Genomic DNA, 18,937 nt, shown 5'->3' with positions numbered 1-18,937 from the left:
AGAGGAGGGGGTGAGGGATGGAGGGAAGGATTTCCTCATTGATGTGGAAGTGGTGTTTAATTGATCCGGATGCTCCACCAGGGTGAAGAGATTAGTGGATAACAAATTGGGTCAACAAGATGATGCAAAGTAGTCGAACGGGGAGAAATATTGTTTGGGTTTAATACGTATTTATAAACGATTGGCTCCTGAGCACACAGGTGAACACTTCAGCAGAACACTTTTTTTTTTTTTTTTTTTGAGGAGGAGGATCAGGAACTGACAAGAATACAATCCGAGATTGACAATCGGGTCTGCGGTTGATAAACATCACACCTGCCTCCCCGTTATGCGAACAAAAAAAAAAAAAAAAAAAATCATTGATTCGTCAAACGTCAGAATGATCAAATGGAAGTTACTTACGTGCCATATTGCGAAGAAGATTAGGGACACACACAGGACCAGAGACAGCATGTAGCAGAAGGCAGCAAAAGTGAACATAATGCAAGAGGGAAACGATGGAGAATTCCCCAAAGGTGCACGATTCCAGCGACAAACATCTAAAAAGAAAGGACGCGGGGAGCAGAGAAGCCAGGAGGAAAGTTCTCACGGTGCCGTGGAGAGAAACGGTGCATCTGGCACCATGGCTCGGCCCTTTTCAGCGATCGCAACAGATTGTTTCAGGAAAACCTTCCCCCGATGATGATGAGGGTGATGATGAAGGTGATGGTGCTGAGGCGCGCGTCCGCCCGGCAGCGCCAATGTTAAAAAAAAAAAAATCAGAACCAGTGTCCGCGCCGGCGGAGAAACACTCATGTGAACCGCAGGAAGAAAGGCTGGGACTGATGTGATGAAGGGGGATGCGCCAAAAATCATCCGAGGGAGATGAAGGTGCAGGTGATCGGTGCAGCGGAGGCAGGAGGAGTCCTGGTATGTCTGCTGAGATGCTGCCGAAACACGGCTCCTCCACACCCCCTGCACAGGCGTTCAAATAGTCTCCCCCCTCTCTCTCTCTCCCTCTCTCACTCTCTCTCTCTCCCCTCCTTTCTCTGTGTGCCCCCCTCTCCCCGTTTTTCTTTCTGTCATCTGCAGGGTTAAACAAGTGGACACCGCAGTGGTCGTGTGTGTGTGTGTTTATCTGTCCAAATGTGCTGTACTTCAAACACACGCTGTGTACGCGCCCTGTTGACCGACGTGCCACGAGACCGAAGTTGAATAATAACAAACGGAATAGAAGGCAATCATCTTGACCGGATGTGGCAAACGAGATGAAGAGGCAGCATCTGGGAGCACATCTGCTTCAAAAAATATATATAAATATATATATATATATATATATGTATACTTTACAGTTAATGACGTTAATAAACTATTAATAAAACGTTGTTAACGTAACATACCTAAATGTGAAATAAGACATATATAAATACATATAGGCTACATATATAGACAAATGACAACATATATATACATACATATATAAATATATACTTTAGAGTTAATGACGTTAATTAACTGTCAATTAAACGTTGTTAAAGTAACGTACCTACATGTGAAATAAGACATATATAAATACATATAGGCTACATATATAGACAAATGACAACATATAAATATTTTTTTTTCTTTTAGCACCTGTACCAAATGACGTAAATATTGATTTAGATATTTAAAAATAAATAAATATGAAGATTGAATGATGAAAAATTATATGAAAATGAAAAAGTATTATCTTGTTTATTTTTGTTTGTTATTTCTGTGTTTGTTTTAGTTTACGAATATATCACAGAAAATTAAGGACACGTCGATGGGTTTCTTTACTTAAACACTTAGTTATTCAAGTTAATCCGTCTGGTTTCCGATGAAGAACCAGGATACGATCTGAATCACGTGAGTTTGGCGCCATCGTCTGACGTATGTTGGTTTGAATTACTAGCTGCACTCGGACAAAAATGGACAAGGGAAAATAATAAGAGTTTTTTTTTTAACTCAAGTGTATAGTTATTTGATGGTATTTGGTGGTGACTCCAAGTACACATAATGTACACACGACTATAGAAATGTTTACAAGTAAATCAAACATAAGTTAAGGTTGTCAAATACATCTGCTGGTTGAAAGTATTTTTAAAAAAAATCAAATTATCAAAATGATCAAAAACTACAAGTCACACCGTACCGAAGATGGCCGACTGTGGTGAGTTGACCAATGGTTTACGTACTGTATGCGTCTGAGTATGTACAAACATCCAAATCGTTATAACCCTGCTTCTCAATACAAAATTATATTTCATTTGAAGCTGCTGAACTTTGTTAAATTAGCCTTTTGCACCTACTTAAAAAAAAACAACAATGCAATAAATTCCTATTTTCTTGCGTCGATCCAGGCCAAGGCCGTAATGTGCTCAGTTCCCAACAGGCCTTTGAAATGGTGTTGCATGGCAACCGTTAATCCTTTTTGGTCTAATTACAAAGTCTTTTGTCCTTTTTAAACAAAGTACTGATTTTTTTTTTTAAAAGCATAAGCTTTTCCTTTAGCGTTAAGTCATCTTTATCATCATGTTCATGCAGGAATTATTAATACGATTAATATTTTTGAATAAACCGCCGCCAGCAGTGCATTAATCCTCTTCAGTTTACGCTTCCACCAAAACTGTTTTTTTTTTTTGTCATTTTCTTCTTTTAAAATGAGTTTGAACATTATGTTATTCTTTAAACATCAAAGCTTACCTTTAGCTTACGAGACTCGGTACTTTGAGAGTACTTTAGTTTATTTTTTTTATTAAAGGTGACAACTGAATTAAATGGAAAAACTTGACCAGTAGGGGGTGGAATTTCCTTTTGTATATATTAAAAGGTTCAATAACCTTTCAGTAAAAAAGTCCATTAGTTTCTGTTCACCTTCAATTATGGATATAATTTAACCATGTAACATAGCAAGATCTATATGTATGTATGTATGTATATATATTTTTTTCTAATATTTTTTGCAGATTTTTTTTTAGTAGGACTGATAATGTGATACATTGTTCATAACCTCTAAAAAAAAAACACCTATTTTTTTATTAGCTTTAAAACTAGTTTCCTTTTAGTCATAGGTTTAAAGTCATTTCTGTTTTGTTTTTTTTGGTAAGGAATCGTGAGAGGAAAAATCACAGAAGCCGTTCCGGCCGCTTCGGTCCCCCACGGATCGGTGTTAATGTCTAGATCAATAATGTCCCAAGGCATTCAAGCACGAAATAAAAGAGAAATACTGCTTCAATATCAGCGAGGCGTGTAAATGCTTTGATGTTTCCCCAATGGAGTCAACGGCTTTAAACGGACTAAATGGTCGAAAGTTGTATTTTAGCAAAAACAAAAACAGCAGCAAAAGAAAAAAAAAACTTTTCTTTTTTTTTTTTTACTAATTTATCATAACAAAATAAACAACTTCATAAATGAACCTTAACGCTAATATTTTGATTGCATTAGACAATATTACTGATTATTGTTATTTAATCATACTGTTTAAAAAAAATACATGTACGCCATGTGTCAAACCTAAGGCCTGCAGGCTGAATTCTGCACACCAATGGGCTGCTACAGAAAGTATATAATACAGAACAAAAAAAAAAAAAACACTGGGATTTGAATGTAAGTAAAAGATGGTCTGACATTGACAAATCAAATGTAAGTATTTTGGTGGTTGGGGCTTATTGATGAGCAACAGACAGAAATATTGGAATCAAGATGAATCAGCTAGTTGTCAATACGCAGACACAAAAGACAGAGCTCATTGAAAACACTGTTATTTTTTTTTTGTTTTGTTCTGTGCACAAAGACACAGGAAATAGATCTTATATATTCATCACACAGTATTCAGAAACAGACGCCGACAACAGCAGAACATCTGTTTCAAGTCCATTTCCAAATGAGCATCGATAAGAATCAAGCGCCGCAGAAAAACCCGCCTGACTGTCACAAATCCGAACATCGTTAACGTCATTTAACAAGACAGAACATGTATTCGCAGAACTCAAATTTGTACCACAACAAAAACACACACCAAGACGTGGTTAAACACACGTGCAAAGAGACACACACCCAGAATCCTGTTGTGGATTTGCATGTAATTAAGAAATGACGACCGAGCCCAGAGTGTGTGGCCGTTAGATAAGCTACACTGCCTCAAACCTCAAACCCACAGGCGCTAGCTCAGGGTTCATAATGACATGGAGCAAATCTTTGACTGAACATGATGGTTTCATGCAGCACGCATGCTATGTACATGAGTGTTTATTTTAGTTTAAAGCAAGGTTGTCAAATATAAGGCCCGCGGTGCAAAACCGGCCCGTCACAGTGTTCAGTCTGGCCCACTTGATGAACTTTTAAAATAAATAAATACACACCGGAACACTTCTTATTTAGGACATTTTTTGTAAAATTATGTTTAAATTAAATACAAATAAATAATAATATGTATTTAATAATATATTTAATAATTGTTATTTTTTGTGAATTATGCTATGATTCTACTGGTCCGGCCAACTTGAGATTTTGTTTATTGTATGCGGCCCATGAACCCAAAATTTGACACCACTGGTCCTGATATTATTTTTATTTGAATTAAATATGGTAGTTAGGATCTGATTTTATTTTTTTTTTTTGTACAGAGATTGTGTTAGCGTCCAGCATACATACTGGTGCGTTACAGGGGGTACTCTGTACGACGTCCTCGAGCTATAAGCTATGTGGTTACGTCGCCATCTCCCATAAATCATTCCAACATACGCCGTTAAAACTAGCTTACTAGTCTGCACGGGAATTAGCTTAATTCTTACGTTTGTTTTTTCACCAATTGCAGAATGCTTGGAAATAATTTACCTGGCACAATTAAATATTTAATAATTATTGAAATAATTTCCAAAATACTTAAGCATTCTATGTATATTGTACATCTGTAAGTTTCAGACTTCCCAAAAAAGTTTATTTGTAAAATGTTTATGTAATAATATATTAGCTAGTACGAGTCTACTACATGTATGTTTTTCCTGTCCTACATTTAATATCATATCATTTTGTCCCTTTTTTAACCAGCCAGTATTTAAATCTGAAGTGTTTTTCTTCAGATAGAGCAAACCATGTAAATCATATTTGTCATTTAAAGTCTGAGGCTGATTATTGATTCTTGGGCCTCTTGTATCCTTATCTTTTAGTGGCATTAAATATCGACTCTCTTTAGACTCGGCCCGGCCATTAAAACCAAATTGATCGCCCCGTTTTGATCAATGCAGTCTGAGTACAAACTGCAGTGATAGTGATGGAGCACTTGCCGGTGATTGTAGGATATGCTAATATCTATTTGAAACTGTTGCTGATCCAGAGGAGGTTCAGGTATCACAGCCAGTAGCAACTTCACGCTGCTGTTGAACTTCTACATCTACTCCATTCTCTTCCTGTTTATATACTTGGAAAAAGTGTGTCACTACATGTCACTTCTCGATTTGTCATTGGTTATTGTTTAAAAAACAAACTTTTTTTCAAATGTAAGCTTTGTTAGATTTACATTTAATTACATTTAATTAAATTAATAATTTAATTATTAATTAAATATATATCAAATTTATAGTATATTCGATACTGCTAGAAACAGGTGAATAAACTGTATTTCCTCTATGCAGTTTTTTAGGTTCATCACTAGATGGCAGCCTTTAACATAATTCTTCTGCTGCACTGTACTTCACTGGTAAACTGTGAGTCTCCGTACAGTACAGTACTGTACTGTAGTAGTGTAGGTACATGCAGTTTATCTGGGATGAATCGGGGTTTAGAGAAAAGCCCACACTTGATTCGTCGTCAGTGTTTAAGATGAACAACCAATCAATACACTGCTGTCTAGAGCTGCCACGGTATAAATGGCTGGTCACAACCTCACACTGCTGCAGGCAAACGTATGGACAGTAAACTCTCTGCTTAAATGTAATATTATATATATATGTATATATATATTTTTTATACTAGTAAATGAATGATAACAAGCCTCCGTCACTAGGTGGCAGCAACTCATACAGTGGTTTGTACAGATAATATACATCTTATCCGGTTCAAAGTCTGTCTGTATGGAGTTTCCGTGATCTACTTTTAATCGGTCACTTTGATTTGACCATAGGTATGAGTGTGATTGGTTCTTTGTCTCTACAGCAGACGTGTCCCTGTGATGGACTTGCTAACTGTGTGGTGTGTACTCAGCCCTTACCTGGTGACTGCTGGGATTGGCTCCAGATCCTCTTGTGACCCTGAAAAGGAATTGGGCAGTAGATGTTAGCATCTTTTTTTCAAAATGTTCACAAAAGTCACATGACATTAAAAAAAAAAACAGCAAAAATAACCAGCTGGTTGCCCGGCTTACAGTAAATGAATGCAAACGTTATGCATTTACTGTATCTGTTGAGCTACACACAGTTGCAGACCTTAAATTGCATGTAAGCGGGATACCTTTCTGAACGTGGCAGAGATTCTGTGTCGGATCAGCATGTTTGCTCCAGTTATTACAGCGCAAAAAAAAAAAAAAATGACTATCCTCAGATTTCTATTCTCAGGACACTCACTGAGGGCACTTTGGGTCACTGTCTACACAGTGGAATCTCTCCTAATTGTTTAATTCATTGTTATTTTCTTTATTTATTTTTTTTCCCCTTTTGTCCTATTTTTTTCATACTGCGAAGCTGGCTCTTGCATAAAAGCCTCTGCTGCGGTGGAGCCAGCAACTTCTTGTTTATTTTCTCTTCTAATTCAACTTAAGATGACAGCAGAGTCAGCATCCTTTACATCAGCATGTTAGATGTTCCTCCAAAGCCAGAGCCGGTGCCAAAAGAAAAGAAAAGAAGAACAGATGGTGCAAAGAGCCAATGCCACGTTCTGTGGCTTGTAATCTCTCCAAGAGTTCACCTTGATGTAAATGTGCAGTAAATCAATACGCGGCATTAGCGCAGCAACAATAGGACTGGCAAACTGCCCCTGTAAAGGCCATGGGAATTAGGGCCATTTATTTAAGAGCTCCTGTCAGCCGTGCTGCTTCGTTATCCAAAGGGCCCAAAAGTTGTTTTTTCCCCCCGCTTTCTCCTTTCATATATTTAAGAGAAAAAACATATTTTTTTAAAATAGCGTAGCCCTCCTGCATTCTCTCTGGACTAAGTTGTTTGTTTGGGCTCGTACCTCTCAGCTTCGTGACATGATCGACGTTGGGTCACCTTGCTTTCACAGGGAGCATCACGTGCATTTGTTCGGCTTCTTCGACTGGACTGTCGACCTAAAGGGCAAAAGAGCAACATGACTCAGGGTCATTCTGCTAATGAGGACAAATTAGTTACAGCACCAGACCAACAATTCTCTTTCTGTGTAAGGGTGTGCATGAGTGACAGAGAGAGAGAGAGAAATAAAGCGAGGCAAAGAGAGAGAGTGGGGGGGGCATAAAAACATGATACTCCAATTTCTTCAAAGGCCACAGGCCAAAATGATGTTCAAAATTCGACTGCATTGCCGGTTCCTTATTGGTTGGATTAAGAATGTTCAGAGAAATGATTTACCGTATTTTCCGGACTATAAGTCGCACCAACCAAAAAATCCATATTGAAGCAAAAAATCCATAATGAAGAAAAAAAAAAACCATATATAAGTTGCTCCGGAGTATAAGTCGCACCAGCCAAAGGATGAAAAAAATGCGACTTACAGGAGTAGCAGATACTGGTACACAAGCCTAGAGTGCCCTCTGGGGGCTGTCAGTGTGAAAATAACAAACGTGAAATTCGCACCCGTCGCATCTGAGTTTAAGTCGCAAACCCAGGCAAAGGATTAAAAAAAAAATGTCCGACAAAGACAGTTTGGTACATCTGGAGTCCGCTGCCCTTTAGTGGCATCAACAGGAATTACAGTCAATTCGGTGGAATGCATTAAATAGAAGTATCTAAACCACGGGCCGTGGTTTTTCCCGGTCTGCTCTCAGCCATATCTGGTTAAAACTGATCCGATGCATAACCTACTTGCAGAGATGCATTTTTTATTATCAATCTGTTGTTTGTGAGTCTGGTATAAAAGGTAATGAATAAATGATCATGTTAGTGTAGTAAATAAATCTGTTTTAGCTTGGTTTTATTGCTCACTCGGCGTACGCTCCTAACCTATCCATAATGTTAGGAGATGTAACGCTTATTCATAGTTTTGTTGTTTTGTTTTTCCTACATTTTGAAGACAAGTCACATGATAGTAGACATTGATCACTTCCAGGCAAGGGTTTTTTTTTTAAATTGCAAATTTCTTGTGGTAAAAAAAAAACAAAACAAAAAAAAACTGACTTTTTAATGCTCATGTAAACTCACTTAAATCAATATCATAGCAGGGTATAACAATTATGGTGGTAAAAGGGCTTAACATGAAATCAATAAATATAACTTATAATTACTGTATACGACTGAGTATACTTCAAATTACGGCATATGATATGAAATGATCACAAACTCACAGTAACATAGACCTGACTATCTAGTATCCAAATCCCTTGTCTTTTACATCAGAGGTCATTAACGTTGGTCGACAAACCCTAGAGGTTGGTGGAGGTACTGCAAGGCCGGCAAGATACAAATACCTGTTGAATAAATCACCATTAAGTGTATTATTTGAAGATGTAAATAGTTTATGCAAAATAACAAAAACAAATGTTTTTATACATTGGCACTGAGACCTTAGAAGTTAAATGTTACACAGCTTTAAAGAGTAAATGCTGTATTAACGAGGTCACTGCTCAGCTCTGGGGTTTTCCTTGATTAGCCAATTTAGCATATGGCCCAAAAACTGCTGTTGGTTTGCAGCCAACTATTGCTACGTGGACTCAATCCCAGAGCGGTCCAGGAAGAAGTGGTTACCACGTGGACTCCCTGACAGGCTAAATAATACTATGTGTCATGGGACCATCTTGCTCTGTGTGTTGCATGACTCAGGGACATTTGGTCACACAATAACAGATGTGATGATAATTGTTAATATAAAATGAGCCCATGATTACAGTTAAAAAAAAAAAAAAAGCCAAGTGAACAGCGATGCTTTTTATGTCTGTTTCGATCGTCGACTGAAATATAAACGTAGCAATATTGTGAACTATACACTACGGCAGTGGGTTTCAAGGAGGGAGCCACCAGGGGGCACTAGGGCAGCCACAGAAAATTGGAGGGAATATATACATTTTTTAAAAACGCTATAAAAAAAATTTATATTTGAAATGGTAACTGAACACACCTTATGTGACAACGTCATAATCTGACATGGCAGTTTACTAGCAAGCAACTCTGCTCTTCAAGCTAGTGCCTAAAATGGATGGATTGGGGTTTTGATAATAATTTTCTTATGCTAAACAGAGGATATAATTACTGAATGGCGTTGTGCTGTAATAATATTGCTAAAATTCCAAAAATCACCATGTAATCATATGATATAAAATTCTGTGCGGTCAAGAGTGTACTTCGTCATCCAGTTTTCACTATCTGTTCTTTTGACAGCGCGTCTTTATCTTTCTGACCTATTCGTGCAAGGCTGTCAGACAAACTGCTGTCAGCCACAACGTGATGGATGAGCTTCAGTGAAGCCGAAGAGGGAAAAAGAACCAAAATGTGGAACTTCTCTGGCAAAAATGACTAGGGTATTGAGCAACACGCAAAAGTGGGGGAGAAAAAGTGCTCTGTCCACCATGGGAGTTCCCCCAACAGTCTAGGCCTATAGTATAACAACTCAGGTCAACTTGAGCCATCCTACAAATTTAGGATTTATCCAAAAGGAAGTCTAACTTTGAATATGGAGACGATGTCAGCCTTCTGGACCCACATTGGAAGCTGGTTCTAAAGGTGAGGAGCGCGGTAGCTTGAGTGCTCTGCAGCCATTTTATTCAGATCCTGACAGTGAAAAAAACAGATTGGGTTGAAGTTTCAGTTGTGAGATTCCTAATTGTCAATTTCCAGCTAGCTTGATCTATAATTTGTCCATGTCTTTTACGCGCAACGTGTCTGTTACTTGTCATTAATCATTCTTTCTTTTATGGCAATACAATATGTTCTGATTTGTCATTGTTAAATGTGTACTTTGGACTTCAGTCAAGGAAAATCGTTCTGCCCTTCTACTGTAGCTTATTTACGATTTAAATATCACACCGGAGCAGAAACTTGGCATCTGAGTGTGTCATTCCTCCCCCTGACTCTCTCGCTCAGATCAATTGTTTTTTTAAAAAAAAGGCAACTTGCCAATGGTGCATTTTGTTTGTGTGTTTGTCTGTTTGTGTGCTAAACGTGTCAAATGACCACACGTGTACACGTGTTTCTGTAAAGTAAGCCTGGATTCTCTTGAAATACTTGATTTACTGAGTAGTTTGTTCAGTACCAACCTTAAACTCCGTAATTACATCTGTAAACATTTGGACTGATGATCCTTTCTTCTAAACTAGGGTGTCAAACATAGGGCCCGCGGACCAAAACTGGCCCGCTCGGGGTTTCAATCCGGCCGGTTTGATAAATTTCGAAAATAAAAAAAATACATGAGGGGAAACAATGGGGGAAAAGATGGATGGATTTTCTTATTCATACTTAATTATGTTCTGAGTTTTAACGCCTCTGTTTTCAAACCATCTCCGCTGGTCATCTGTTGAAAGCGTTGTCTATTTTGTAAACTGCATTAACTGAGCGAAACAGAGAGAAAATATCATGTTTATAGAGTGAGACGGCTGAACTGATGGGACACAGGAGGTGATTGATGATCGCTGTTTTTAATAGGCAGCGAGCCACAGGGCGCCATCTATGACATTTACAGATGGCACTGCATCAGAGATTTCTCCCGATGTTATGCGAAGCTGGACTTTTTATTTGTAGATAAATCATCTGTCATCTGTCACCTGGGTCCTGTCAGTTATTTTTTATTTTTCACATAATATTACCATAGTGTGACCGCCCCGGTTTTTACATTAGCAATAACAATAGACAGAGCAGAACAGACCAAGTGAAATAAACCCAACTTTTCCACTGCAAACTGTTGCACATCGTCCTCTTAATACAATTATGAATTATCTTTTAATAGTGTTCTATTGACTTTAACAGCCTACAACTGTTATTAAACCGCACTGTACGTTCTCATTATTAAGTAATGCAGTGGCTTTTCCTTTTTCCCAGGCCTGTGCTTCGTGACTGATGATGGACTGTTGTCTGCGGCGGCGCTCCCTCTGGGGAGGTATCTCCACTAAACCCTTTACTGAACACCATTAGCTTCAAAGCTCTATGCTTAGTGTCCGCTCAGTTATATATATGGTGCAGATTTGTTTTAGGTTTACACCTAATCGATGAGTAAAGTTTTATTCGGCATTTCCCTTTATGAGACGTGAGGTTCGATGTGCCCATTAAAGAGGGCAAGCTTAAGAAGAGAAAGAGAAGGAAAAAAAAAAGAAATGACAACATTAGCATTAGGAAAAGTTTGCTACGCCTCTCTAACTTTCAGCTTTTTTCACTTTTATAAATGTAAATGTTCAAATAAAACGCAGCATATAAAAATATCTGAACTGGTGCGTCTTGATTGACTTGCAGTCAGTAGACAACGACAGAAAACAAAATGGACGAAAGTTTCCTTCCTCCTGAGGGTCGCCAGAAATGTGTTTTGTCAAAATGGTGTCAAAAGCCAAAAAAAATTAATAACAACAATTGCATAGGAATACATTAACATAATTACACATTAAAGTTAAAATGAAGAAAAAAAATCTGTACAAATGCTTACTGCAAAAATCTCTCTCATTCACTGGTTTTGATCCCGGGTTGATCTTTCAAGTTTCATGTTCTCCCTTATGCATGTCAGTGTAAATGGTTGTTAGTCTCTACATGTGGCCCAATGATGGACTGCCAAACTGTCCAGTGTGTACCTGTTGACAGCTGGGACTGAATCCAGCGCCACCTCATGACCCTGCAATTGGATAAGTGGTAGGTAATGGATGGATGGAAAAGAATCTGTCATGGTCAAACACTTGGACCTGTGGAGGCTCCTGGTGGCTGTGCAGTGGTGTGTGAATGAAAAAGAAAAGTGCATGAAAACAAGCACACTGCAGATATACAGATATACAGTACAGGTCCTGTGGAAATGGGTGAAGAGCGTATACAGTGTTTAGTCACACAATTAAATGCTTTGAGCTGTCAATTAATGATTAGCGGTATCGATATATCAATAATCACAGGAGTATTGTTTACTCTCATAAAGTATTAATACTAATTAATAAATGGAAAAAGTCAAACTGAAGTACAATTTTTCCTTGTGCCCAACTGCGGCCTGGTAACAAATAACCTACGGTCAGTCACAGGTCTATGCACCAGAGGTTGGAAACCCCTGCACTAGACATCTTCGTCCCTTAATGGTTACCTAACTATTTAGGTGGTACTGGTATTAGTAATGACTACTATGCTACGAAAACACATATTAAAGTTGTTAAACGGCCAGTATTTGTCAAGTATTTTCATATCGATATCGTAAGTGGTTTCACCGTAAACTAGAACAGCATCATTTGACCACCCTTTAAGCCCATCTGACCAGAGCTTGCATCATGTTGGGCTCCTCGCTCTTGCAATTATCTCAGTGCGAGGTAGTAAAAATAGCCGCAGTAAGATAGAAGAGGACGGAGTAGGTATAAAAAATGTAACAACACAAGAGAGTTTACTCGAAATTCCTTAGAGGATTTAAAAAAAAATAAAATGTTTGCAGGCTTTTTCTAGCTCTACGGCCAGCGTGCCGTGGTGGGAGCATAAAGTGCTGCTGCATACGTGTCCACGAAACAGAACGCAGCTCCAATAAGACATTGAACACTTTGCCAGAGTAGCCTCGGTGACTGTTATATCTTTCTCCGCCTACCCGAGCTTTTCATTTGGCTGCAGCCGTATCTGTAGTACCCACACGCTCCCTTCTCTCTCTGTAGCCCCCATCCCTCCAAATCATCTTCCACTCATCCACCCTTCCCCCCTTCTCCATGCAGAGGGCTTTCCCAGCCCTTGGCATTCCCTCCTGCTCTTATCTTCCTGGCTGCTGATGCAACATGACCAGTGTTTTCCTTGCAGCCTTAGTCCAAGATGGCCGTCTGTCTCGCTTGCCTTTCTTGCGTCCATCTCAGTCATATATTTTCTATATATTTCTGCGTGCATGCAGGAGGCGGCAAAGGGGAGAGACCCTTTGAAAAATACATGACCCTAGAGAAAGACTGACACTCCAGTCAGCGTTTCCACAATCGTCAAACCCCGTGCAGAGGCAACTGTCACCTACAACCATATCATTCCGTCTGTCACGGTGGACAAGTAAAACAGCTTTGGTTTTCAAGATAACTGATTTTTTTTTGTCAGTCAAAAATACGTTGAACTAGTCTGAAGTGTGTTGCTTGTCACAACATGCCAGATAAAAAAACCCCACTACATTCTCCTCATCCTTCAAATCATTTTCCCTCGTATCCTTCATATTCATGTGTTGCTTGTCACAACATGCCAGATATAAAAAACCCCACTACATTCTCCTCATCGTTCAAATCATTTTCCTTCATATTCGAGGTTGTACAGCGGGAGCGTTTCCAATAACCCATTTTGGAAAATGACTCAAACCTTTGCTGAGGTAAAGTTACTGTTGTATTTCATCTTTTTTTTTTCAGATGCTAAATTATTTTCAGGGTCGCAGGGTGAGCTGGAGCCAGTTCTAGTTCCAGTACACTTCAGGCGAATGGCGTACACGCTAGTTGTGTTGCCATGGTAACATTTAGGTATTTGTCAGTGCTAGGGTTTTTAAATAGTGGCTAGAAAAATTTTGGAAGATGTTTCTTTTTAGTTCAAGGCGTATGCGTGCGTGTGATGATGCAAGCTTACAGTACCAACAAACGTTGGGTCCGTTTTTATCCTATTGCTGTTAGAAATATTTGGTCGTACATGTATTAGTCAACTGGTGTATTTTAAAAATCCACTAGCAACATTTCAGATAAATCTATGTCACCTGCTTGTTTCTGTAAGGCATGTGGAGTAAGAGAAGAAGAAAAAAAAAATCACAATCCTAACTATCGGTAGTTTCTTCACATGAATGAATATCACACAAAAGTGCTTACGCAGGCGCATTCACAAACAGATGGCACTGGAGTGTGCCTTTGCATAGTGCCTCGGAACATCTGAAAAGATAATGTCTGCGTTGCCATGGTGACACTCCGTCCTCCTTCAGCAAAGTGTGAATGCTGAGGCTCACTATGACACTTCAGTGAAGGGAACGCTAACACTAAGAGGGAAGAGATCAAAACAGATGACTTGGAAGCAATTTTCGAGAAGTCACACTTCAACACAAAACATCTTCTGTATTCAATTAAATAGGCAGAGTATTCAAAGCCTTGGTGCAAATAACCACATGTTATTCGCTGCGTCCTGAAGGTCATTTGTGTTCACAGCCACACCTGAATGGAGCAGAGCCGTTTGATACTGACGTAAAACACTTCGCGAATGGGATTCTGTCTTGTAAGCACGAGTGGTTCTCAAACAGTGGTTCGAGTACCGCTGGTGGTACTTGGGATCCGTCTAGTGTAGCGGTTGCCAAACTTTTTTTTGGCTTCACGGGGGTGCAGGAACCACACTTTGCGAGTGATTCATGTACGTAAAATAAAACCCCTGCGGTGATCCTTTAGTAACTGTTGGTCAAACCTTGGATCCCTGTCCTATTCTGCTCTAAACTTGTCCTCTGCCTATAAGAGTTTGTAAGTTTGTTTATAAATGTCTAAATCTGCCTCGGCTAGCAATAATTAAATTGGCAGGATGGTGGGCATTAAGGCATAAATGACTTTGTGCAGTGTTGAGATAAAGCTGTTTGTAAGCTGCATTTAATTCCGTAGCCCTCAGCCATTGTTAACCTTAGCACAGCAAAGACGTTTTCCTTTTTCTGGCCTTCTATTCGGCTAAAAGAAAACGGAGCAACGGCGATACATTGTGCTGATGGGGTCCCAAAGCAGTCGTTAACCAACACAGAGGGTCTACATGTAAGGTGGTCTGCAATGAGCCAGTGAATCAATCGCTAATAAGGAAATTACAGCTATTAACACAACACTGTTCTCATTATAATTGTGTCCAAATCCCCCGTAGAGCAGAACTGTCACTCATTAAAGCCAGTACCTGGAGTTATAAAGATGAGTGCTGGTTTGAGGCTTCTCTAAAGAAGGACTGTAATCATGCGCATCCAGTGGCTTTTATTGTGTGGGGGTGGGTGGCAGGTAACAGAGTGGATATGGTCCTGGGTAATGACCTCTTAGGTAATCACTATAATTCCTCTCGGTCATTAGCAAAGAAAAATAGAGTCGAGAGCAGGGGTGTCGAACATATGACCCGCGGGCCAAAACCGGCCCACTGGGGGTGTACAATGCGGCCCACTTGATGAATTTTGAAAAGAAAAAAAATCCACATACAGTTCATGTTCAAGATATTATTTGTAAAATTCAAATTTATTACAAATTTCCACCCAGCTTTTTTAAGCAAACCGCCAAACTAAATTTACCAAAAAATATATATAATGAAATATAATGTTTTTATATATATTTACTCACAATTTACTTACTCTGAATGGTACCAAGAATTGTTACGTTATACACAATGCTGATATACTCCTACTCCATACCTTCCTAGATGGGATTCACGACATCCCCGACCTACGCCATTTTGTGGTTACGTCGCCATCTCCCATTAATTTAGTAAGTAAGCCCATAGGGCTTTTGATACCAGGCATGGATTCAGCATGGATTGAACCAATGCTAAATCCAGCACAGATGGATGAAGAATGGAACTGCTAAGCTGCTGCAAACATCAACAGATATCTCCCACTATGGTCCATCAGTGAAATAAAAGTGGAGAAGAAAAATGAGGGAGAAAGTGCCAAGAGGGAGAAACAATTGATCTGACAAAGAGACAAATCTGCCTTCCCGTTTGTTTGGAGGAATCCGAATAATACAGAATCGATTACCTGAGACTAACTGTCCACTCTGTCGGGTTCCTCGAAACCATCTAGATATTTATATGTTCACGTCCCCTACTTTACATGCTCCATACAGGTCAGAAAAAAATAGATAGTGCTAGTTTTCTGAATAAAATGTAGTGTAAGAAATGTAAGAAAATATTAATTAATTATGGTTTTTATGTAACACTGAAAGCTAGGATTGTTGCCTACGTTTTGTCCGACTCTCTCTTGACCACTATGTCCATCTCACACCGCAAGATGTCATTCTGCCTGAACACTTACTTTTAAAAAATATCTCTTTTAAACGGTTCTACTAACGTTCACAAGAAACAATGTCATTCTGCCTGAACACTTACTTTTTTGGCACCATAAAGTAAGTAAGTAAGTAAACCCATTTCTCAAGAAATCGCCGTCGCCTCACCGTCACAAAAAATATTATGTGAATTTGTTTTGTTTTTTTCAGATGAAATCTGTCCATGGGAGGTGACATTAAATGTTCAAAATGAGAAATTCTCTTCATTGCTTTTAATTCTTCTCTCTATTACCAAGGTACCCATCCATTCTTTTGCCTGGCTCGCTCCTCTCCCCGTATTTTGGCAGAGTCTTTGGCAATATCAGTGGCAAGTTGACAGGCCCTCATTTATCTGGCTTCCCTCAGCTCCGCTCTGCATCTGAGTGCGCACAACATCCACTGGTGCAGCCAATAAAACGATTGGTTCTGCTGCACCCCGAGGACAACAGGGAGAGCTATATCTGCTTCTAACAGACAGCTGGACTCGGCCATGTCCCCGGTGAGGAAGACGGGATAACTTGAGCTAATTTATGTCCTTTAAAGGTGCTTAAAGGTGCACCTTTAGAGGTAATATGTTTTTAATTTGAGGCAAACAGCCACCAGCTTTCATCTACAAACCAGACCAATGATGTGTCCAGTGTTTCGGTAGATATCCAAGCTTAAATAGAAATATATTGGAATATGTATGTATGGAATATGATACGAATGAAAAACATTTTTCTCTAAATTGCTAGAACGACAGCGAAAAATAACATTTTTATTAGTGAAAAAATTTCATTTGTAATCCTATTGAAGGAATTATCAATATGGGAAAATGTCAATAACTCAAAATAGAGTTGGTGGGTTCCTTTTAAAGCTATGGTGAAGTTGAACAATATTAATCAGTCTACAGCGGGGTCATCAACAATATTGATCGGAGGTAGTAAGAAGTTAAAAAAGTTAAAAAAATTAAAAAATGTAATTCTTGTCTAATATTATTTGACGTTATTTTGGAATACAGTGGCAGGCTGGATTGGACGATTCGTTCCACTGTGAAAAAAAATTATTCAAATTGCAAATTGATTGTTTCCAGTTTGTTACTTGTTTGATTATTGCAGATTAAATGAGATTAGATTAGATTACATTGGATTAGAGTCCATAAAATTGTAAAACTTCATTGGCCACGTTCCATTTGACAATTGTGTCAGTTAGCTTAGTTAGCTACCTGTGTGACTCAACTATGGTGTTTGACTGGAAAGAGCCTCCAAATGCATGCGGGGCGTTGAGCTGTTATTTCAAGCTCAACGTACTTTGTGAAACAAAAACAATTTGCAGTAGTATTTGCAATAATGACGTGCATAGACCGGATAGATAGATTAGACATACATGGAGTTAAAATGTGTTAAAATTTTGAATTCAGTTCCATATATGTACTAACGCAGTTAACGTAAGCCCTACATGTATTATCAAACCAAACACCCAAATATTAGTTGACCTCAAGTCTTCACAGTCTCACCATTGCAAATTTAAACAAACGAAAAAATAAATATTCTTCTAGAACCCTGCTTTTAGCAACGATGTCTGAGTCTGAACCCTGTTATAAGGGGTCAAACTGACTGTAACTGTTACAAGTACCTGGCATACTGTATGATGTAAAACTTTTGAGATTTTGTCTTGTCTATTTTCTCTCAAGTACTAGAACAGATTAATACCAACATCCTCTTTTCATACTGTCTCTGCATGACAACTCCAGCTGTGCTTGACACTTCGCTCGCTTACTTTTCCACTGCTTAGGCAGTTGATGATACCAAAAAAAAAAAAAAAATCAATTGCAAGAAGTGGAGTGAAGTAAATGAAATAAGAGAAGCACGAAGAGATGGATTTAGAAACGACCCTACGGACCCTAAAATTACACTCACTGAACTTTGAAAGAGCCAAACTTTAAAGTGCAGAACTAACTCTGATCAGGGCTTGTCAAGGGCTTTTGCCAGTTTTCTTTGAACTCGCTCGCTGACAGAATCTTTTTTTTTTTTCCCCTGTTTCAAACGGTTTGGAGCTAAATATAGAAGGTGCACCGAAAGCTTATTCCACAGACAAAGCAGGGAGTTGGGCGAACAGTAAACGTCCGTCGGCAGAGAGCTTTCTTAATGGTTGCCCTGGGAAGCCCAGACAGGAAGCAAACAGCAGCTTCACGCTGGTTTTGTGTTGCACCGCAGAGGTCTTGTTAAAAACCACAGACCTTATTACAGGTTAGGCCATTAGACCTGTCCGTCCGTTCCGCGGTGGCCGACGAGGCGATGAAGAAGGGGCTGTTTAAGTTTACTCGGTTGATGTAACACCCTACAGAGAGTCTCTTTAATACTTGAAGGTCTTATAACAACTGGTTTGATGTTCTGAAGTCTTGCTGGTGTGCAGAACATCAAAGGTTTTGAGACTTCAATCAAATTATTTTTTTTGCAAAATCTAGAGAGAACGCGGAGAAAGAACTGATCAATTGTTGCTGACAGTCAAATGTATTATTCAAATTGTGACATTAGTGTATCAAGTTAGTTACTGGGGTTTTACACTTTGTAGACTTATCTTATTGTGTCCTTGTTACAATCTGGATTAGATTGGATCAGATTAGATTATAATAGATTAGATAACGTTTTTTTCTGGGGATCCATATTTTAAAAGTCACAAACCTTCGCG

General features: G+C 38.9%; 1 protein-coding gene across 7 annotated transcripts in view; it reads right to left on the bottom strand.

Annotated features, from left to right (window-relative positions):
- The window catches only part of cnih3 (cornichon family AMPA receptor auxiliary protein 3), a 55,850-nt gene extending 49,128 nt beyond the window's left edge, over positions 1–6,722 (bottom strand). For 3 of the 7 annotated variants that reach the window (XM_017030806.2, XM_017030807.2, XM_008337250.3), the window contains exon 1: positions 403–1,262. In XM_017030806.2, the coding sequence (XP_016886295.1) occupies positions 403–480 (78 nt within the window). In that variant the 5' untranslated portion in view covers positions 481–1,262. Of the gene's footprint in view, positions 1–402; positions 1,263–6,211 lie in introns of those variants that run through there. The other 4 variants (XM_025053679.1, XM_025053678.1, XM_025053677.1 and 1 more) reach the window with 4 other exon arrangements.
- Between the last annotated feature and the right edge of the window lie 12,215 nt (positions 6,723–18,937).

Source organism: Cynoglossus semilaevis, unplaced genomic scaffold (genome assembly GCF_000523025.1).
Source record: "Cynoglossus semilaevis isolate Cse_v1.0 unplaced genomic scaffold, Cse_v1.0 scaffold476, whole genome shotgun sequence".
NCBI lineage: Eukaryota > Metazoa > Chordata > Actinopteri > Pleuronectiformes > Cynoglossidae > Cynoglossus > Cynoglossus semilaevis.
Note: the sequence above shows the minus strand (reverse complement) of the source record. Positions and strands in the feature narration are given on the sequence as shown.